This window comes from Zonotrichia albicollis, chromosome 1 (assembly GCF_047830755.1).
Source record: "Zonotrichia albicollis isolate bZonAlb1 chromosome 1, bZonAlb1.hap1, whole genome shotgun sequence".
NCBI lineage: Eukaryota > Metazoa > Chordata > Aves > Passeriformes > Passerellidae > Zonotrichia > Zonotrichia albicollis.
The window spans coordinates 54,793,068-54,815,686 of NC_133819.1; the positions used below are offsets into that span (position 1 = coordinate 54,793,068).

Sequence of the window (22,619 nt, forward strand, 5' to 3'; positions counted from 1 at the left end):
TTGGAAGAATCTTGTTTTAGAAAGAACTGCTTCATTTTTCACCCTTTCTATGTCATTTGTTAAAATAAATCTTTGAAAGATGTTGGTTTTCTAAGACTCCTTTTCCCCTAGCTTTAAAATACAGAAGCAATTTGTTTAGATGTAATACTTTGAGATTTTGTGGATTAGCCATTTTACTCAAACATTGACTTACTAGTTTGCACTTTGATTGAACCTGCAGGAACTCTTGATGTGTAACAGACATTAATCCATTCACAGAATTCACATCTATCCATTCATAATAGAGTTTATGAACTAGAAGAACCTAATGACAATACAGTGAATCTTGCTTGGAACAGCACCTGAAAAAATTGTTAGGTTCTGAACTTGAACATAACTAAAAACGCTGTTCAGACACCTTGGGGGCACTAGAGGGCAGGTGGCAGCTTGCACAGGGGGACATGTGTGTAAAGCCTAAAAATAATGTGGTTTTAGTGTGGCAGTGATGCTATTTGAAAGAATTTAGTTAACTAGCCTTGAGAAACTTGGAATTCTTTGTGGGTTAAGCTGAATCAAGGCCTAAATTAATTCCCATAGTTTTGAGTATTTGCTTTAAAAATAACTCCATACTGCAGTGCTTTTCTTTTAAGATAACGTTAGGCTACAAATGTAAATCAAGACTGTTCCAATCAAATAGAATGGTTTATGCCTAATATCTTCCCCAATACAGCCAGAAAACAAACTTTTTTTCACAACAAGTTTTTATTTTAGCATTAATTTAATGAAAGGCATTATTTCTGCCTAAAACTTCTTTCTGTAGGTGCATCTGATACTGTCATGCTTGTGCTCACAATTACATGCTTTTAAAGGATAAATAAAATTAATTTTTATCCTCAATTCTGTTTCTTCTTGGAAAGTGGTTTCATCACAGATTTATGCCCAATGTCAGTTTTAGTTCAACTTAACCTTAGGGTGCACAGTTACCTGTTTCTCTCCCCTTTATTAAAGCTCCCTCTCTCTGGACTCAAATTCCCTTTCTTGTACTTTCTGTAACTCTCAAATTACCCATTTTTGAGGTCTTCATTAAATTTCTACAGAAGTGTTGGGAATTTATTACCTTGAGAATAGATACTTTGCATTCTGCATTGCAATTTTTCCTTTTATATAATAATGGCTGCCTACTGTATTACATTTCTAGCAAGATAAGGTCTGTCAGTCATTAAATGTGGTATGGAAAGATCTTAGTACTGTTTAAATAATGGGAGAAAGTGCATATTTCTTAAAATATACATTTTATCAGATATTTCTGTTACTCTTGGGTTTTAAGGCATCAAACATTATTGAGGTTTTCCAATGAGCTAGTGATGTCTGTTGTTTCCCTCTTCATTGTTCTTTCTTTTCAATGAATTTTTTCTATTAGCACACTATATTTAATTAAGAAATGCTAGGACACACTTCCATCTTCCATTCTTTCTTTGTTCTGCTTCTTTCATTTAACATGGTCACAGCACCAAGGTTATCAGAGTTCAAGAAACATTTTGGACAATGTTCAGAGGCACTTGGTGTGATTCTTGGTGTTGTCCTCTGCAGGGCCAGGAGTTGGACTTGACACAGTCCCATTCAGTTGTCCTTGCTAAAAGTTTCTTGTATTTTTTTCAAGCCTAGCAACGTCTTTCTTTATTTAGAACAAAATTTTACATTCTTTGTTGCCTTTGGATAAAGTGGGCAAGGGAAAGACATAGCCAGAATGTTCCTGAGATTATCAACAGATAAAAATTATTCATTTTCTAAGTGTTTGCCTTGTAGATCTGCATTTACTTGCTGGTGCTCTGAGATGTTGTATAGCTCAATGTCTCCAATAATGGAGAAGTCTCATTCACCCACTGATATGCCCAATTTGAAATGCTCACAGTGTTAGTGTTAATTTTTTTTTTTAATGTACTTCGGATTTGCAGTCTAATCTGCGTATCATTCTTAGCAGTGTGTCCTTATTTCTTCAGAATGTGTATGTGAAAAGGTAGAGTTTTTGACAGTGTCCACCTGGCTGTAAAATCTATTATTGCATTTCCTCTTAGGTATTTGCATTAGCTGTATTTTGCTCTGTGTTAGAATGCTCGGTATCTCCAGTAATATGAATGAGCTGAAGAAAGGAATGAACATTGCTTCTTTATACCTCTCTTTTAGTAGGGTTGATCACATTATAATTGACTGTGATTATCTTCGTGAAGCAGTTTTCAAAGGAATTGTTGTCTTGGAAAACAAATTTCCAAACATCAGTTTGGGAGGAGGAAGAAAAAAGTCCAAAATACTTACTAGGATTTGTTGTCTTTCCATACTTGCTCCATTAAGTATTGTGCAAAAAAGATTCCATATAATTGTTATGCCCTTGCTTCTTCTGTGTTTCAAAACCATTTCAGGCAATGACAGGTCAATCTAATGAAAAATACCAAATAAGTCAAAAGGGAGCTGAGACTTTTGCTGAAGAGGAATGAACTAGGGACCTTTGGTCAGTTGCATAGACATTTAATACTGCTTATTAAATGACTCCTCAGCAGGATATATGTTTGAACAAAATGTATTTTGAATTGCAGTGTTTATGAAGATCTTATGATTATCAAATATCTTTTCTGAAGAAGACAGAAAAGATACAGGAAGAAGAATTTTGAAATGATCTGGAAATTAATTCTGAGGGGCAGTGTAAAAATTCCTCTCTGTTTTTATTTTGTCAACACCATCTCATAGAAAGATGTTCATAATTATAATAATAGTATCTTTGTAAAGAATTCTATTTTTTGATGTTTGTTTTTGTTGTGTAGGGTTTTGGGGTTTTTTTGTGGGCTTTTCATTTAGGTAGAGGTGATAGCAACAAAAGGTTCCTCCTTTGCCTCCTTTATAATACCTTGAAAAGTTTTAAACATTCCTTGCACTCACTTTGGCAGCAAAAACAGAGTGGTGACTTGTCAAGATAGTTGATATACCCATCTGTTCAACAACCAGTCTTTTATGTTCTTTGCACCAACAGATCTTGCTGCGGGAAGGATGCAAAAAGATACTTGTTGCTGATTCTCTTTCTTTATTGAAGAAAATGCATCGAACTCAGATGAAGGGTGTTCTAGTGGATGGTGGGTACAGAGGAAACATGATGACTTTCAATATTTTAAAGACTATTTTATATAGACTGTTTATATACCTCCTGACTGTCTGCTTTGGAAGCTGTCCAAAAGCCTGCAATTTTTCCCTTATCTGTAGAGTGTAGGAGGATAGTAGATGCTTTTCCCCTTTGCAGAGGAATTACTTGTGTCTCAAAAACTACAAGACCCAGCATGCAGCTGTTTCTCTTGATCAGTCTCTGCCTAGCCAGTGTATTGTGTCCTGCATTTCCTCTGTAAAGGTGAAAATTATGGTTAGTACCAACATGGACAATCAGATGGTAATAATCTGCAACCAAAGCAAAAGATACAAGATGATTGCCAGAAAATATTGAAAATATTTTGCAAGGTGCTAATGATGCGTGTGTACAGCGCTGTAATTCACACCGGCTGAGTGTTAATCGCCAGAGACAGAAGCTGACAGGACAGAGTACCAGAGCTTCTGCTCCAAAATGCTGCAGAGTTAGCAGCCACCCATCCCATGCTCCTTGTTTCAGTTTGCCTTTCATCTCTTCAGCACTGATCCTAAACAGCCTCAATCCTGCAGTTCTACCATCATCAAATCTAAATATTTATCATGTTGTTATTAGAAATGTTACTTCAGTATTGCTCTTCAATTTTTAATAGATTGTTAGGCATCTTAAGTAAATGCTCCATTTCTGTAAGAGCAGTATGTTCATGCCTGCTTTATAAAAAGTAAACATGGAAGTTTTTAACAAAGCCTAATTTTCTTTTGTTTTGTTTTTCAGAGGAGAATATCTGTGAATCATGTCTGTCTCCAATACTTCCTTCAGGTAGGATGCTTTTCGAGGAAAAAAAAAAAAGAGGTTGTAAAAGTTTTTTTTGGTAAATTTTTTTAGTAGTATTTTAAGAGAAATTATTCATAAAAATGTGTAATCTCCTTTCGTGATCACTGTATAAATTTCAATCTCCTATACAAAGCTTGCTTTTGAATTCTGGCATGGGAGTGGAGTCTAATTGAACATTTTTTGTTGCAGTAAACCCAGATATTCTTTTTTATTCAACTTTGTCTTCCTTATTTTCTGTTTTGATTACATGGAATTCAAGGCAACTTTTATTTCCATCAGCATACGTCTTCTCAAAGATTATTAGAACCACAAACCTAAGCCACCAAATCTTGTCCACATCTGTTTGCTTATTCACACTGAACTTGTAGACTAAAAATTTTTTGCATGTATTTTTTGTCTGAATGGTGGTGAGTTCTTGGCTTCAGTCATGGTGCCACATTTGCAACGTCTTAAAACCAACTAGCTTTAGACCAAAGTTGGTTTAGCTTAAAACCAACTACTTTCTAAAGTTAGATGTGAAAATAGAAATTCAGGACGTTATTTCAGAGATGTTCATTCCTCAAGTCCAGAAATATCAATGTAGTTGTTGGGTGTCTTAAAAAGAAGTGGTTTTACCAAGAGAATATCTGTTGTGGACTGTTAAAGCAAGAATATATAAGACAAAGCATATGTACAGACATTTGTTTGTTTTCTAGGGGTTAACAGACGGATAGAATCACTTACAGTTAATCTGGTTTCTACCATTTTCCACTTAAATAAATAAATAAAAACATCTATACTGGGATCATATATACAGACAAGGAGACTGGCAGAATTGAATGTGCGAGCGCTTTGAAGTATGTGTGTTGAGGTGAAAAGAGCCAAAGTAGAATGCAAATGATGCTTGTGAGTGAGATGGTTATTCTTTAGATATGTGGGTGTTTTGTTAAGCGTTCTAATTTGGCTAAATATTCATTTGAGAATGAAAGCTCACATCTTGCACTTAGGCAGCTTGTTGCCAAATTTCAGGATCATAGCATGCAGTGCAGGCTCTAGAACTGCTCAGTGTTCTCGTTCTCTTCACATGAGTGCAAGAATTTTTCTGCTATCTTTTCTTCAAAGCAGCTGCATTATTTGGTGGTAGTTTACTCTTCTCCCTGCCCAAATTTAGCATGTAGCATATATTGAGATGAAAAATTCCTGATAGGGAGGTATACAGTATCTAAGCCACAGAAAAAAATGTTTTGTAACTCCATCACTGGCTCACGTTTCCTGAAACAATCACTCTTAATGGTTTCTACGAATGAGTCAGAATAATTTTGAAATTATTTTGAGAGATGTTACTTGAAGTTTTTCTGTGTATGACAGAATGTGGGCATATATTGCTGTAGCCACTAAATCATTTGTTTCATAGCTCTGTTGAAATTAATTTATTTTTCTGTTTCCCAGATGCATCCAAGGCCTTCAGTGTGGTAGTGTTCCACTGCAGACACATGTTTCACAGAGAGTGCCTGCCTGTATCTAACACAGTAAGGAATTAGCTTAATATGTCTGACACCTTTGCCAAAGATAAAGTGACACATTTTCTTTTCTCAGCTGTGGAGAAGGGCATGGGTCTATGAGGAATTGTATTATTATAGGCATAACTTCTGATGATACCACATAGTAGTAGTATGTGACCGAGAAAAGGGAGTTTAAGGATATTGCAACTAAAGTTCATCCCATGTAGAAAGAAATCACTACTGTTTGAACAGTATTTTATCACTTTCTGCCATCAGAATATATAATGCAACTCTAAGACATACAGGGAATACAGTCTCTCTAATTTTTTAATTATTTTCCATTCCAGCTTTTACTTTAACTAAACATACTCAAATATGAGAATAAAGGTATTTTCTCAAGTGAGCCGTATTAAATGATTCTGACCTGGAAGACAAAAATCAGTCATTTCAGAGTGAATATTTAAATATCTTTGTAATCATCCTTACGGTCAAAACAGTTTTTTCTTTCTAAGTTATTTGGGGGGGTTAGTTTGTTTCTTGAATTAACACAAAGCAAAAAATAACTTCTAGATATAACAGGGTTTAAATATAGGAATGAAAGCATTCAAATGGTAACAAAATCACATAGAAAATGAAATGTAAGTCTTTAAGATTCTGTATCTATCTCTGAACATTAACATGTAGTGAAAAAATAGCTTTAGTGAATCACTTCATCTGTAAGTAAACAAAGTGCTTGTAGCCATATGGTACAGCATAGATACTTAAATATGTTAGGAAAACCTGAATATATTAAATCATTTGTACAAGAAAGTCCAACAACTAGTAGATATTTCTTCAATATTTACCACAAATTTTATTGTGAGAAATAATCTAAAATTTGTCTAGCATTCTCAATTTTCTGGGGCAAGTGACTGATTAGATGAGATTTTTAAATGTTACGTAGATATTATATGATGTCTATTCATAGACAGTATGTGTGAATAGAGGGGTGTGTACATGTAACAGAGCCAAATTTCCCCTGTTACATTGTAGTATGTGGCCTTAGGTGATCCATCATGGTACTGAAATGTAGATAGTGCCTGCACAAAATGCGCACAGGGCTAAACACAGAGTAACAGTAAACACATCTTTGATGTCAGATGACAGTATCTGGGCCCTGATCTCAGTTGTTGGAAATCTGTGGAGCACTACCCAAAGACAGAGCTGTGACTAAGGCATCCAGTGGTTATTGGAGCTCACCAAGTGACTTAAATCTCATCTTTATTTATGAATATAATCAGTGATACTTTTCTTTTTTGATGTGGAGAAAGTTTGACAGTACTCTTCTGGCAGGTGGTGGTAATACCCTTGGAGAGAGTGGTGAGTTGTGCTGCCCTCTGACTCCAGAACAGCCTGTTTACTATATTTTTCTATATTGTCTTCCCTCACTATCCATGACTGTGTTGATTGGGAACAGTCTGACTGTGAGCAGTAATGTTGAGAAGGGCATTAGCACTTTTCATTCATCTTCACACATTCTGATGTGGCTACATTTCTCTGAGAGATTCCTGTTTTCTTTTTTGATTTAGGTATCTTCTGTCCAGTTCTGCAATATATGCAGTGCCAAACACAGGGGGCCAGGAAGTGCAGTCCTGGAGATGAAGAAATAGCAGTGGCCTAGTTCTCCATGTCAGTCAGTGACACCAAATCTGTTAGGACCATAAGAGCCACTGTAATTTTCCATTTCTGTATATAATTTTGATTGTGATTCAAAAGTGGTTCCTGTAGTTTATCCTGTTTATTGAATATTTTGGGTAATGACAAAAATGTGAAAATCTTTTGTCTGGTAAGTCTTTGTTATGCAATTCATATGTCATGGTTCCTTTGCTCAGCTAGTTAACTTCATTCTGGAACAGAAAATAAAAATAAAGCGTGAAACAAAAAACCCATGCGATTTAGAGATTTGTGTTTGCTATCAGTTAATGTGCATTCAGTTTGAAGCCACATCAGGCTTATGGTTGGATATTGTAAAGAAAAATGTAATGCCATGAACTCAGTTCACCAGACTACTTCAATCCTGATTTAGTCTATTTACCTTGAGAGAACTTGAAGTTGTGTGCCAACTCATACCTTCAGTTAACAAATTTGTTAACTGTGAATTCCATACGTTGGCAATTTGCCCTTGTTACACTTTCATAGTTCATTAGAAACTGGTTAACTTCTCAATTAATCTTCACAATGTAGTAGTTTAAAGTGGGTTTTTCTCATGTTCAACTCATCCAGAAACTTTATTTTTAAAGTCAGCAGTAGGTCTCTATGCTTATTTTATGTGTGGTTGAAGTGCATGGTTTCATTTAAGTGCAAGAGAAAAAAATGTATCTGACTTTTCAAAGGTAAGATCTCTAGAAGTGTCTTCTGGCGTTAGCAATTTAACAAGTTAAATAAGTCAACTGGATGTTAACAAAATTATATTTTTCATTTGAACTGCATTCTGTTTTGTTGATCCAAAGGAAGTGATCTTTGAGAATGTCTTCACAGTAATGTAATCTGTTTATAATTTATGCTGACTAAATTCAAAATAAGCATCTTTTCCTTAAGAAAAGTAATCAGAACTCCCAAGTTATTTTTCTGGGTTTTAATAACTTGAGTTTGAAAGTAAAAATATATTTTTTTGCCATCAAATTAACTGTTAACTGTTAACTGTTTGAACAAGTTAACGTGGTAACATCCTAAGTTCTAAATCAACAGTATATACTGCAGTCTATCTGCAAAACTGGAAAATATGGTACCTCTAATACAACATCTTCTTCTATACCTTATTCCCATGTAAATACACCTTAAAATAATTTCTACTGTGGAAACTTGGATTTCTAGTTTACGTATATTCATAATTATCTTTTAAAATCCTCTGGGGAATTGGTATAGCAATCTGAAGAATGATTTTGTGTTGTCCACTGTGCAGCTCTGTATAATACTGGAATAAAAATTTATGGGTTTAGAAATGCTAGGATTTACTCTGCATGATTACATAGGCAAAACAATCACTAAAAGAATAGATCTTCTCAAAAGCATACTAATCTTTTAGGTTAACACAGGCAGTTGAGGGAAAAATAAAAAAAAAGTTGCAAATTATTAATGAACATAGATTGAGTGGAATAACAGAAGGGTAGGAGGTTTATAGTGTAGGGAATTGTCTGCATACATCAAGCTTCACCCATAAGAATTTGTGCCTGGCTTTGCAGCTGTTTGTTTTCAGCAGCTAGTACGTATCCTCAGGTATATTGTTCCTTTATCCATTCTTCACTATGCTGATCAGGAAAGCTGCTTTGATTCCTAGTAAATGAAATGTTCCAGTGACCTCGAGACTTGTTTCACCATGATGCTTGAGTTAATGCATGCCATGCATGTAAAAGTTAAAAAAATTTTTAAACCCCTCTTCTTCAGTAGCTTTAAAGAGTTTTTCTGTGTTCTATCTTAAGAATGCAATAAGCTGTCAGCTTACAGGAGGAAAAAGTTAACCTACTTCCATAGCTGTATATGGAAAAGTGTCCTGTAGATTAGAGTTACACGATAATTTCAAAAGTGTATATTTTTTTACTTCAGCTTGGCCTTAAATTCACTAAAGCATTTGATCATTCTGTGACTCAGTTTGCTAGTCTGCCATCATCAGCAATCATACTGCATTATAGCCTGGCATATTCTTTGCATTATGCAAGTAATTTTAAATCACTGTATGAAAATCTAATCAAAATCTTCACTAAATCCAAAGCTTCTTTCATTTGGGCTTCAGGGACTACCCTTTTCATGTTTCTCAAGTCTAAATTTGCTCATTAAGATTCAGCAGGATATGTGCAGACTTGACTTTGATACACCCTTCTTCCTAAGAAGCCTTTGCATCATAGAAAACATCTGATATTAGAGTCTAAAATATTCAGCTACCCAAGAGCTTTTCTTCTGAAGAAGAACTTTGCCTAAGAATTAACTGTAAAGTTGCAGAACATATCAGAAAAGTACAGAGTAGCACTTAATGAGTTTCAACTGCACTTTCTTCAGATGCCAAAGCTCTTGTGCTTCTAAGGTAAACTTCAAATAAACTTAAAAGCTATTTTTTCTCTGATACATCCATTTCTGTGTGAGTTCTTGACCAATAAAGGTAACTGAAACTATTTGTGGTGGATCAAGTAAGTATAAATTGGTTTATCGTATCAAAAGAGAGAAAACTATTTTGGCTTGTAAGCAGGACATCTCACCTTCCCCCATAAGAAATTATGTTGTTAACCAATCAGATAACTTAAACAGGACAAGCTGTCTTGTAGAGAGTTATTTTTATGCCTTGGGGTTTATACTGGTCTCCCAACCAGCAAAAACCATCTTGCTGTTGAAGTGAGATCTGACAAAATAGGTTGGATTTCTGACTGACAGACACTCACTTTACAAACTATAAAAGCCATGCTAAACTTTCACAGAGCAGAAATCTTCTATACATTTTCCTGGAAATGTATGGAGCTTTCCCCATGAGTAGGGATGCCTGCTTTGCAGTTATTTTCCAGGGGTTAAGTGAAGTAATCTGTGTACATTACTGTCATTTTGGCTGTAAGTTACATTTGACTCCTAATCAATACTATTTCTTTTGGTAGCTTTACTACAGCTACCTTGATATAGTTCAGCATTATGTGTTATGCTCTAATCTAGTAGTTCTTAACCTGTATACTTCGTAGTAAGCAATCCTGATCAAGATTTTTATGTGTTATTTCATGTCTGTTTAATAAATAGTTCATTTTATAAATAGACCTTGATCTGCCATCCTTAGAACTTGCCAAAGTGATTTCTTTAATTTAAACTGTTGTCAAAATCTGAGACTAAGGCAGAGTTTGTTTAAAGCTCCCACTCATCCTGTGACAGGCTAAAGTGAGTCTTCAGATGATTTTTCACATCTGTCCTTTTATTACTTTAAACCTCCAGTGCTGTGTGATAGGCTTGGTGAAAATGTTGGGCTACACTGAAGATTTTGGGGGGCCCAAGAGAGTGGGGAGCTGGAGGTGCCTACTCAGCATGAGGCTATTTAGTCCTGCTGAGAACCCAGTTAAAGTGGACAGCATCATGATAAAGGTTGACTTCTGCAAAAGGAGGAGTTTTGCAGAAGTCAGGCCTTGGATCAGCAATGTATTGAATCAACTGTGTATGACAGTTGGGCAAGAGTCTGCTGCCCACCATGACATGATTCAGTGGTTCAGTTATTGCTTCAAGAAGTTGTTCTTTAGACAGAGGTATGTTTTCTAAAGCTGCTCTACAGGACGCCTTGAATACATTGGGTATTGTGTGTTGGAACATGAGGAAGTTCAGTTCCTGACACTGATCTTGTGCTACACAGCAAGGGCAAAGACAAAATGAGTTGCTTCCCCATTTTTGGATGTATGTCATACTCCGTATGGTATCATATTCCATACATTTTGGCTGATAATTGGGTGGAGGTTGTCAGTATTCTGTATAGAATGCACAGGTTGGTCTAGCAAATTTTCATCATAGAAAATTTATTCACTTTCCATCTTAGGCTTAATGTTTATTCAGCTGGAGTCTTTTAAGCAGGCACTGTTCTTTTTTTTGCCATTGAGTAGTCTACCACAGTGGTTCAGTGGTTTTCTGCTTGCTGTGTAGAGTTCCTGACTGTAATTCAAGGGAGCTGGAATTGCAAATAATCTCTTGAATAAAAACGTCACAGTGGATTTCCTGCTTCTGAAATGATGTGATTTAGCATTCAAATACTGTATGTCTGCAGTCACCTTGGAAAAACAGTGCCATCTCTGCAGGTTGGTTGCACTAGTCCTTGCCTATGCTTTGGAAAACTACTTGCAGAAAACTTCTTCCCTAATGCTGAACAAGGGTGATTATCTGAATGAAGAAAAATCTCTCTGAGAAGCTAGTTTCCCGTCTCCTGTTGTACAGTTTTGGCCTCTTATTCAGGCAGTATAACTTTTACCCCTGTTTGTAAATGCTAGGCATAACATTAGGGTTTCTTCCTCTCTGGAAAGCTTCCCTCTCAAAGATTGTATCTTTGCTAAATACTTGCTGTAAATCAACTGCTGTACTTTCAAAATAACTTAAACAAGGTTAGTAAGAAAATAAGTACCTTATGTAGAGAATGATGCTTTAATTATATACTTTTTATTCTACTGTGCCATGAAAGATTAATTTGCCTTTGGAATTAAAAATATCCATAGATTATGTTTTTTTCTGTTCTTCAAGACAATGTGTGCTTTCTTTTACTGTAATCAAATATTAAATTATGCAGAAAACGGGACATCTGAAGTTTCTGAGGCATCAAATGTAGAAGAGAATAGAGTGTGTGAGAAGTTCTAAGAGAAGTTAATGAGTCATAGTGGGAATGACCTAAATTTAGCCTTTAAAGCCTTCCATAAATGGGGATCATAATAAGTTTTTGCAGTAGAGCAGGTCTTAGGCATTATGGTGAGTTCTGACTGTGACATTCACCTGGGAGTCTCTAATGTGAATGGACAAGGCCGCCAGTGCCATCTGCTCCTGGATTGTGCTTAGGACCAGTCATGGTGCAGGAGTCAGAAATGTGCTGAGTGGAGGCTGATACCCCTTCAGCCTGAAGGAGCTGCCAGAGGTGGAGGTGTAGGAGTATAGTTAAGGGCTAGGAAGTGGCAGGAGCTGCAGAGGGCACTTGAATTGTTGGTAGGATTTTCCTGCCCGTGCTTTTAGTCAGATCCCAGTAGAATTTAAATCCAGTTAGATTTATAAGGTAATGATATCTTGGTGTCTGATAGCCATAAAATCACACTTAGCAAGATGTCCACTGGATGACGTTCCAAATAGTATTCACACAGGATACAGATTTATCTGTTTCTGGTGAGAACGATGGATGGGAGCCACAATAGATAAGTTGAGAATTTTTTAAAAATAATTTTAATTGAAATGTTCTTTAAAATGAGTCATTGTCTCACATTTTATTGTGTTGTGCTTGCAATGAAGTAGTAGCATGGGAGGGTGCAGAGGACGGCAGTGTTTTTATTGTGTAGGACCCATTCAGTAGCAGCCATTTTTGCATGTGCTGGCACAAGAAACACTGAACCACTTTTTGGTGTGTCTAACTCTAGTGTGTCTCTATTGAGAGTTCATCTGGAATTTTTTCAAAGTCATGAAGATCTTTAGTTAAGCAAAGCCAAAACTGGGAAGCATTTTCCGTGTGTTTCCTTGAACATTTCAGCCAAAAATATATTTCTGGCATAACTTAGTTCTATGCTGTGCAGACTTTCATTTTCTTTGCAGTATCAAAGACTTTCCAGTGATGGGCTAAGAGAAGTATGTTCCATTTACATTCTTTCATAATTATTCTTTCTCTCTTTTCTCCTTCTCTACACCGCTTACCACTCCTCTCTGAATATTGGAGTGGGTGCCTATTTCTGAATTGTGTAGTGATCTTCAGTCATTATCTGCAAACATGCTGTGCTGTGTGTTAAAGTATGTGCTTTGTATATCCTGTGGAAGCTACCCTGTTCATCCTTAGTTCCTGGGGGATTTCATTACCTGGTGTCAAGCTAAGGAAAACACTTTCCTTCAAAGGCAAACTTTCCAGGACAACATTTTCAGTGGTGCAAAGAGAATCACTGAGATAGGAAGGGACCTTTCAGATCATCTAATCCAATTGCCCTGCTCCAGCACTGGTTGCTCCATCACCTTCCCAGGGATTGATTGAGTCTAACAACCCTGTGGTTTTCCTGATCCTACTTCTTGCTCTCTAAAATTAATTATATGGTTAAAATGAGAACTAGAACTTTGAAGAGTAAGATTTACTTTTTTCCACTCTTCAGAAACCTCTTCTGATTGACATGGTCTTTCAAAGATAATCAAAAACATCTTTTTCATGCTGTAGGCTTTGTGCCTAGGTGTTTCATAGTGTTGCAGTCACACCAGAAATGAAGCCAGTATAAGCTACTGTTGGGCTAAATCATGTTCCCCAGCCAAAGCGGAGATACTCCTAAATTCTTGGCTTGGGCAGAAGCGTTATTCACAGAAGCACCACTGAATTCCTTAGCAGTGGTAAAAATGCAGTGGCCACTGCCGTCTTGGTCCAAGAGCGCCACATAGCCGGGACCACGAGGCGGAGATCGGAGCGGCGGGCAGCAACACGCAGCTGCAGCTATTTCGGCATGGCTCGCAATGATCTTTTTTCCCTTAGCCACTTTTAGCCAGCCATACTGTGAACAGAAGGGTAAATGTGGCAGCAGCAGCAGCTTTTCCATTTTGGCACTCCACATGGAGAGGTGCTGAGTGGAGCTGGTGGCCAGCACAGCCCGCTTGGTACCAGCAGGGTACCAAGCAGTGAGAGACATGGCAAGCAATTCCCTGGACAGGATCAATCTTTCAGTGTTGCAGAACTCTATAACATCTTTTCAATTAATAGAACTTGGGAACAAATGAACCTATGTACACCAGTTGTCTCCCGAGTCAGAGAAAAGTGAAGACACGTGAGGAGAGTTGTATGGCAACACTAAGGTCAGTGCAAAAGGAGGGAAAGGGACTAGGAAGTGCTCTGAGTGTCGGAGCTGAGATTCTTACTGTGATAGATGAGTAATGCGATGATTGACTCTCATAATTACCAACAAATAGCATGTGTATAGGTTAAGAAAATCTTTATAGATTTATAGTTATGTTTTACCCCCTTGCATTGTTTCAAGAGACAGCTGAGGTTGGGACATCTGGGAGGGTTGGCTTGTCAGTATGGCAACACCTGACCTCCAATTTGAGGAAGAGATCTCCACCACTGGACAGTGAAGAAGGGTCAATGGATAGAACTTTGGGAGGGGTTAAGGGGTTAAAGGGTTAAAAGGTGAAACCTCCATTATGTGGGTGAGCACATGGTGGGGAAAATCCTTTGCTTCCGCACAATAACATTTTCTCTATTCAGTCTTCTGTTGTATTTTGGATAAGGTTTAATAAACCATTCTAAAATTATGAAAAGTGAGTAGCCATTTATCACAATTTTGGGGTGCTCATCCTGGATAAACATCTTACCCCAGTGGTGCTAGGAGTTTTCTAAAAGTGGCACACCCATGCCACAAATTTGGCGGACTCTACTGGACAATCTCAGGACCACCGGTGGTTGCAGGCTGAAGCCCAGAGACAACAGGAGGCTGGATAAAGAGATGAAGAGGGGTGAGTACTATTTTTTGGCCAGACAACTACTCCATACTTCCAGTATAGGAAAGTGAACTCCACGCCAGTACTATACTAGACCTGTCCTGGTCCATTGGAGTTTTAGGATATTGGGTGGTTGGAGGGAAGGGCAGGATATGTGGTGAGAAGGAAAGCAGGGATTTTCCCCCATGGCCGGCGGGACACGTGAGGTAGAAGGGTTTGTGAAGGGTTTTGTAGCACTGAGCCAGCGGTGGTTTTGGGGGTGGTGTGGCCAGCACTGTAGTACTCCGGGCTGGCTGAGTGGCAGTATCCAGCGGCTGTTTCGGGGGAAGCACTGGCGGGCCGGGCACTGGTGGCACCAGCGGTGGCTGAGCTCAGGCAGGGACAGCTCTTGTGCACAACCAGCTCCATGGATCCCGGAGCCAGCCAAGACTGGGCTAGAAACGGGACAACCACTGAGAGGTTTGCTGCAGTGGGGTTACCCCATAGTAGGTGTAGCACTTCATGTGCCACAGCGAGTTGGGACAGAGCGAGCCAAGCTGGAGCGGGGCGGGGATGGAATCAGATGAGAGGTAAAGCTTTTTTTCTAGTTTTTTATCTCTCTTCCCCTTTTTTTCTCCCTTTTTCCTCTCTCTCTGTCTCTCTCTCTCTCTGTCTTCCCTTTTCTTCTCCTTCCTCCTTTCCTGGTTTCTTTTTTGCCCCTTTCCCTCACCCTTCTTGGGGAGGCGGGCCTTGCTGAGAGAGTGTGTAGTTGGCTGACTGGGAAGGTGAGCTCTATCAGAAGGGCCTGTGGTTGCAAAGGTGGGCTCTGTCAGAGGAAGACCTGGTCAAGATGGGATCATGGGTGAGTAGCAAATCCCCAAAGGAAGAAGGAGAGATTGAAGAGGAGCCAATGGGCATAACCCCAGATAGTCCACTGGGAAGGAAGCTAGCCCGGTGGAAATATGACTCCAACACCAGAGATAAGGATGAAAGCAAAATGGTTCAGTACTGTGTGTTGGAATGGACCAGAAAGGAATTTAGGAATATTCATGTATACTGGCCGAGATATGGGTCAGAAGAGGAATAGATATGCCAATCATTAAACATGTACGTAAGAGCTAAGAAACCATTCAATCAGGAAGAGAGTGACTATGCTGCTTGCTGAGAAGGTGAGCGTGTTTAAGGTAGCGGAACATACAGAGTGGGACCTGTTAGACCTCTTACCCCTGCCACATCCAGCAGCTCCAACTGCACCTCCCCTGCCCCCTGATAGGCCTAGCCAGGAGCAGGGTAGCACAGAGAGAGGAAATCAGATCAGAGGATGGGAGCCAAGCACTGGGACTGTACCCCCTGAGGAAAGTACCTCTGTAACCGTACCTCTTAGTTCCTCTGACGTGAGAATGTTTAAAAAGGAATTAAAAAGGACTATTAGAAGATCCCATCAGATTAGCAGAGCAGTGAGACCACTTTTTGGGGCCCAATATTTACACATGGGAGGAAATGCAATCAATGATGACCATGTTGTTCCCACCAGAGGACAGACAAATGATCCAGGCAGCTGGGATATGGGAAAGGGAGCATGTGCAAGGACCTCCTGGGGATCTGAAAATGCCCACAGTGTGCCCCACCTGGGACCGCAACAGCACTGGGGGCAGGCAAGACATGGAGGAATATAGAACAAGGATTATAAGAGGTATCAAAGAGGCAGCTCCACGTAATCTAAATGCCTGTAAGGCTTTCGATGAGCAGCAAAAGAGAGAAGAAACCCCAACAGAGTGGTTACAAAGGTTGAGGAAAAACATGAGGCAGTATTCAGGAGTTGACCCTGACACAGTGACCAGACAGACCTTACTAAAGATAAATTTTGTCACTCACAACTGGCCAGATATACGGAGAAAGTTGGAAAAGTTAGATGGTTGGCAAGAAAGGAGGTTAGGGGATCTTTTAAGGGAAGCACAGAAGGTGTATGTAAAGAGAGACAAAGAGAAGCCAAGGCAAAAGCCAAGTAATGGTAACTGCCATTAGGGAAGGAAATCAGCACATAAAGAACTACCCAGGTAAGGGAGGGAGATTCCGAGTCTGGGAAGATAGATGGAGGGGGGATGCAGCTCCTTGGGACTGGGCACAAAAAGGAGAGTTTGGGAAACAGGAATGAAGGACCAGTTTGCTTTACTGTAAAAGACTGTAAAAATGGACATATATGAAAGAATTGCCCCCAGAGGGAAAAGGACCTGAGGATCTATAAGACTGAGCAAAAAGGGGAAGCAGAAGATGAGGGGTGCCAGGGGCTCCTCCTCCTGGGCCCAGAATATCAACAGGAGCCCTTGATAACTTTAAAAATAGGCCCCCAGGAGGAAGAATTTGAATTCCTAGTAGATACAGAGGCTGAAAGGACTTGTGTTTGTAGAATACCAAACAGGTGCAAAAAGGGTCAAGATACCTTTAGTACTACATACAAGTAGTACGTGCAAAAGGGGAAGGGTTCAAGGTCTCAGTTATAAAGGAAATAAAGTTTGAAGGGGCAAATCAGGTAGGAATTGGGGATGTTCTAGTAGTTCCAGAAGCAAGGTGCAATCTATTAGGGATTTACAGGTGAAGTTAGACATTGGAGTACCCCCAGAGGAAGGAAAAATGGTGGTTAAGCTTCTCTAATTAAGAGAAGAGAAATGAGAGCAAAATTCATGAGATTGTGTGGGCAAAACTGAAAAATCTAGGTAAATTGAACATGAAACCTATACTAATAAAAATAGTTGATGACAGCCATCCAGTCCGGGTACAACAATATCCACTCTCTCTGGAGGGGAAACAAGGACTATGGACAGTGATCCAGCACTTACTCAAAGAGAGGACATTAGAACCATGTATGTCCCCACCATAATACACCCATATAACCAGTAAAGAAGTCAGATGGGACTTACAGGCTTGTCCAAGATTTGATAGAATTGAAAAAAAGAGCAGTGAATCAATACCCAGTAGTGCCTAACCCCAATACACCAGTGAGTAATATCCCCCCATCACACCAGTGGTTCAGTGTGATAGACCTAAAAGTTGCTTTTTGGGGTCCACTGGTAGGGGAAAATAGGGATATATTTGCCTTTGAATGGGAGAACCCCAATTCCAGGAGGAAGCCACAGCTTCAGTGGACTAGGTTACCCCAAGGGTTTTCTGAATCCCTAAACCTATTTGGTCAAGCCTTGGGAGAAGTACTTACAGTCCTTCTCCATCAAACCTGAGATAAAGCTTATCCAATATATAGATTATTTGTTTCTCTCAGGAGGGGAAGAAAACAAAGTTTGGGAATCCACCATAGCATTGTTAAATTTTCTGGGGAAACAAGGACTTTGACTATCAAAAGGGAATCTCCACTTTGTAGAGAGGGAAGTAAAATACCTAGGAGGTAATTCATCAAGGGAGCGGGTGGCTGAATCTTGAGAGAATAGCAGGGACAGCCTCTCTCCCACAGCCAAAAACTAAGAGGGAAGTTAGAAGGTTTCAAGGCTTGTTGGGATACTGTAGACTATGGATTGAGGGATACATGCAGGCCAAAGTTCTTGTATGAAAAGTTAGTAGAAGAAGAGATTAGGTGGGAATAAGACGAAGAACAAATATTTGAAGTTTAAAGCAAAAATTAGTCAGTGCACCAGCACTGGGTTAGACAAACCTTTTCATCTGTTTGTAGATGCACAAAGAGGGGTAGCTCATGGGGTACTAGCCCAGGACTGGGGAGGATCCATGAAACCAGTGGTCTATTTACCTAAACTACTAGACCCTGTCAGCCAGGGGTGGCCAACCTGCATTCAGGCAATGGCAGCAACTGCTGTACTTGTAGAGGAAAGCAAAAAATTAACCTTTGGGGGCAAAATTGAAAGTATATAGTCCTCACTCAGAAGTATCCTAAGGCTGAGAAGTGACTCACTGATTCCCAAGTGCGAAAATATGAAGCCGTCTCAATAAATAGTGATTTAGAGCTGATTGTGAGTAACCAACTCACTGCCCAGTTTTTGTATGGAGAATAAGATGAGGAATTAATACATAATTGCCTAGAAGTTATAAACTATCAAACTAAATAAGAGAAGACCTAACAGATCAACCACTCCAAGGAGGGAAACAATTGTACATCGATGGATCTTCACGGGTAGTCCAGGGACACTGGGTATTGGGGTATGCTAGAATGGATGATGGCCATAGAAATGGGAAAGTTACCTTCCAACTGGTCAGCCCAAGCATGTGAGTAATATGCCCTCTGGAAATATCAGCACAGAAAAGGGGAGCTGTCCGATTTTCGGCTGTTTGGATGGCCTGGAAAGGCCCGGGGTGGCCTTGGGGCAGCCCGCGTTTCAAAGGACGAGAAGAGGCTTCAGTTCTTTTCTCGGTCTCGGTGTTTATTAATTGTTTATCTAAAAGATTTTCTCTCGGCCCGACAGAGGTCTGCTCAGCAGCCAGCCATGAGCACACTCCCTTGCCCTCCGGGCGGTCACCTATCTTTATACCCAAAGTTACGTATACAATATTTATCATTTTTCCCCAATACCTTTCACCCTTATTGCCTGGTGCACTTTTAGTAATGACCAATCCCAAAGTGCCACCATCACCACAGAAGATGGAGGAGAAGAAGAAGAAGAAGGACAGGACACGCCCCAATTCCTCCATCTTGCTTCTCTAAACCCCCCTGTACAGAAATCCTAAACCCTGTGTTTCCCTCTCTAATTAGCTAATCCCTTCACCATTCACTCCGGTGAAATCCTCCTATCCTCATACAAGTGTCGTCTCCTGTGTAGGATCAAAGTCCAGCCACCAGACACTTCTGGCAACATTCCAGGACTCCCGAGCCCCCCAAGGGTGGTCTTGGTGACTCGGCACCTCAGTCCTGAGGTGCTGAGATCCCACAGGGAGCAATATATACAGACTCAAAATATGCTTTTGGCGTAGTGCTTACCTTTTGAAAAATTTGGGAAGAGAGTGGGCTATTAAATTCAAAGGGAAAGGGACTGATTCACAAAGAACTTATTTTAGAAGTGTTAGAAACCTTACATTTGCCAGAGGAAGTAGCAGTGGAATATGTTAAAGGGCATCAAAAAAGGGCGACTCAAGATGTGTAGGGGAACAATTTAGTGGATTTCAAAGCTAAAAATGCAGCTGAATCAGGGACAGAAAAACTAATGATGGTGTTAGCCCCCATGGGAGAAATACAAGAAGTCTCAGTGTTTAGTAGGGCAGAAGAGGATGAACTCCTCAAAATAGGAGCCAAGAAAGATAAAGAAGGGAAGTGGAGATTAGCAGATGGGAGGTAAATGTAATAAACCCCTTGCCAAGAAAATGCTGTAAGGCATAGATGGAACAACACACTGGGGTACACAAGCACCAAGTGATCAATTTCTAAGGGACTGGGGCTGCATAGGAATTTTTGGGATAGCTAAGCAGGTGACTGAATGGTGTGTGGTATGTCTACAAGTAAATAAGAGTGTCATGAGGAAAACACCCAGGGAAGGGCAAGAACCAGCCTTAAGACCCTTACAAAACATCCAAGTAGACTTTACTGAGCTTCCCCAGGTACAATGGTGGAAGGTTTTGCTAATGACAGTAGATTACTTGTGTAATTACTTACTCATTGTGTAGAGGCAGTACCCACCCACTGTGAAAGCCAATGCCAATGTTGTGAGTAAAACACTCCTAGAATCAATCATTCCCTGATATGGGATGATAAACAGGATTGATTCATACTGGGGATTTCATTCCACATCGAAGATATTGCAATAAGTGGTTCAAGCCCTGGGAATGAAATAGGAGTTACACACTCCATGGCATCCATAGAGTTCCGGTCAGGTGGAGAGAATGAATCAAACTCTTAAAAGAGCTCTAGTTAAGCTAATGATTGAAACCCAAATGTCATGGATTAAATGTCTTCCTTTATCCTTATTAAGAATCAGTACCCAACCCTGGTCAGATTTGGGGTGAGATGTTGTTTGGGTTACCCTTCTTGACCTCACCCCAGAAGGTTGCCACCTATGAGGAAGGGGAAGCCAATGCCAAGAAATATGTCTATAGCATGGACCTTAGAAGGGCTAAGACATAAAGGGACAATTCCTCAAACTACCACCCTGGATTTCAGAATCCATAATATTAACCCTGGGGATTGGATGATGATCAGGTTGTGGAGAGATCAACCTCTAACTCCTGAGTGGGAAGGTCCCTTTCAGGTGCTGCTCACCACGGAATCAGCCGTGTGAACTGCAGGGTGGGGACGGACTCATGCCAACAGAGTCAAAGGCCCAGTGGAAGAACCCAAAGAATGGACTATAACATCCAGGCTGGGTGAAACAGATTGACTCTCAAGCAGAGACCAAGAAAAAACCAGGCAAAGACCAAGACACCCAAAACATAGAATCAAGCTTTCACCAACCAGCCCAAGAACTGCTGGGTTTTTGTTTGTTTGTTTATTTGTTTGTATGTTTTAATGAAGAAGAATTATGAGCCTCTGTTGAGGGGAAGTACACAAGGGACCATAAAAAGTAATGGGGCAGCTTCCTTAAGAAAATAAGACAAAGGAAGGAGGCAAGACCAGGTTGGTCCCTTTGTTCACTACCCAGAAGGCTCCATAGCCCTGCTGCAGGTAGCAACCCCACAGGCATGGTAAGGTAGGGACAAAAAGCCATGCCAGACCTCTGTAATTCCCTAAATATCTTTGAATACAAAAGGGACTGGAGGGCAAGACTGAGTTGGCCTCTGTACTGACCTCTAAGACACCTCCTATGGATAGAAACCCCATGGGCAAGGTAGATGGGGATAAAAGCCATATTGGATCTCTAATGTCCTTCTGTATATTCTGGATAAGGGTGTCTAGGGAAATTTTTGTTTCTTTTCCCTTTGGTTCCCTCCATCCTTGCCCACATCAACAGATGCTAGTATGACTCATTGAGATAAATTGTTCAAGCCAAATAATCTGTAGAAAAGGAAAAGGGGGAATTGTGATAGATGAGTAATGGGATGGTTGACTCTCACAATTAACAGACAAATATCATGTATGTAGTTTAAGAGACGTTTTATAGATTCATAGTTATGTTTTACCCCCTTGCATTGTTATCAAGGGACAGCCGGGGTTGGGACATTTGGGAGGGCTGGCTTGTCACTATGGCAGCACCTGACCTCCAATCAGGATTTGAGGAAGTAAACTCCACCACTGGACAGCGAAGGGGTTGATGGACAGAACTTTGGGAGGGGTTAAAGGGTTAAAAGGCAAAACCTCCATTGTGTGGGTGAGCACGGGGTGGGGAAAATCCTTTGCTCCCGGTGCCATAGCCTTTTCTCTATTCAGTCTTCTGTTTGTTTTTGGATAAGGTCTAATAAACCACTCAAAAATTATGAAAAGTGAGTAGCCATTTCTCACATTCTGCAATCCATAGTGATGATATAATACAACAAACTGTTTCCCTGTAATTCATGAAGTGCATGAAGGGATGCAGCATTTCCCCACAGCCCATGAAATAAGGCAAAGCTGTGATCAGGTGGGAGGCTTGAATAGAGAGAGAGAACCCTTGCTTCTAGAGAAAGAAGACCCTTGCTTTTACTAGAACAGCTCATCTTTATAAACAAAACCCCATTGAGAAACATGCCTTGCTATTTAAAATTTTTATGAAAGTTTATTAAGGCATAAAAGGGATAAAATCCAGTGCTGGGGTGCTTGGCTATTTGCCAAAAGCACTCTGTTAACTTAAACCATGTTCCTATATACTGTTACATTACAGGGGGTACATGCATATTCATAAGAGTTTATACATATTCAACCATTCTTTTGAATTTAGATGTTCTTTAGCTTTGTTTTAACCTTTGACTCGTCTTCATGCCATCTTGTACATTAAATTAATAATTTTATTTCTTCTTGTGGTTCCATCCTGTTGTATTTTCACTCCCTGATATTGAGGGTTAATTTTTTTTTTTTTTTTTGGTGCTCCGGTTTCTATTATCTTGTCTTTCAGATAGTCCCCAAATGTGGGAAATCACCTTATTATTTTACACCATTTTCTGAGTTAGTTACATGAAAAAGCATTTCAGCATTTCACAGTGTCTATTATGCTACGGTCTAA

The 22,619-nt window shown here is 39.7% G+C and overlaps 1 protein-coding gene across 4 annotated transcripts in view; it reads left to right on the top strand.

The window, feature by feature from the left end:
- Window positions 1-14,319, top strand: part of VPS41 (VPS41 subunit of HOPS complex) — a 117,654-nt gene extending 103,335 nt beyond the window's left edge. Inside the window, exons 27-30 of one of the 4 annotated variants that reach the window (XM_014267022.3) lie at window positions 3,002-3,101; window positions 3,878-3,922; window positions 5,366-5,445; window positions 6,987-14,314. In XM_014267022.3, the coding sequence (XP_014122497.1) occupies window positions 3,002-3,101; window positions 3,878-3,922; window positions 5,366-5,445; window positions 6,987-7,067 (306 nt within the window). In that variant the 3' untranslated portion in view covers window positions 7,068-14,314. Of the gene's footprint in view, window positions 1-3,001; window positions 3,102-3,877; window positions 3,923-5,365; window positions 5,446-6,986 lie in introns of all 4 variants that reach the window. The other 3 variants (XM_074541642.1, XM_005487003.4, XM_074541647.1) reach the window with 3 other exon arrangements.
- Window positions 14,320-22,619: the final 8,300 nt, after the last annotated feature.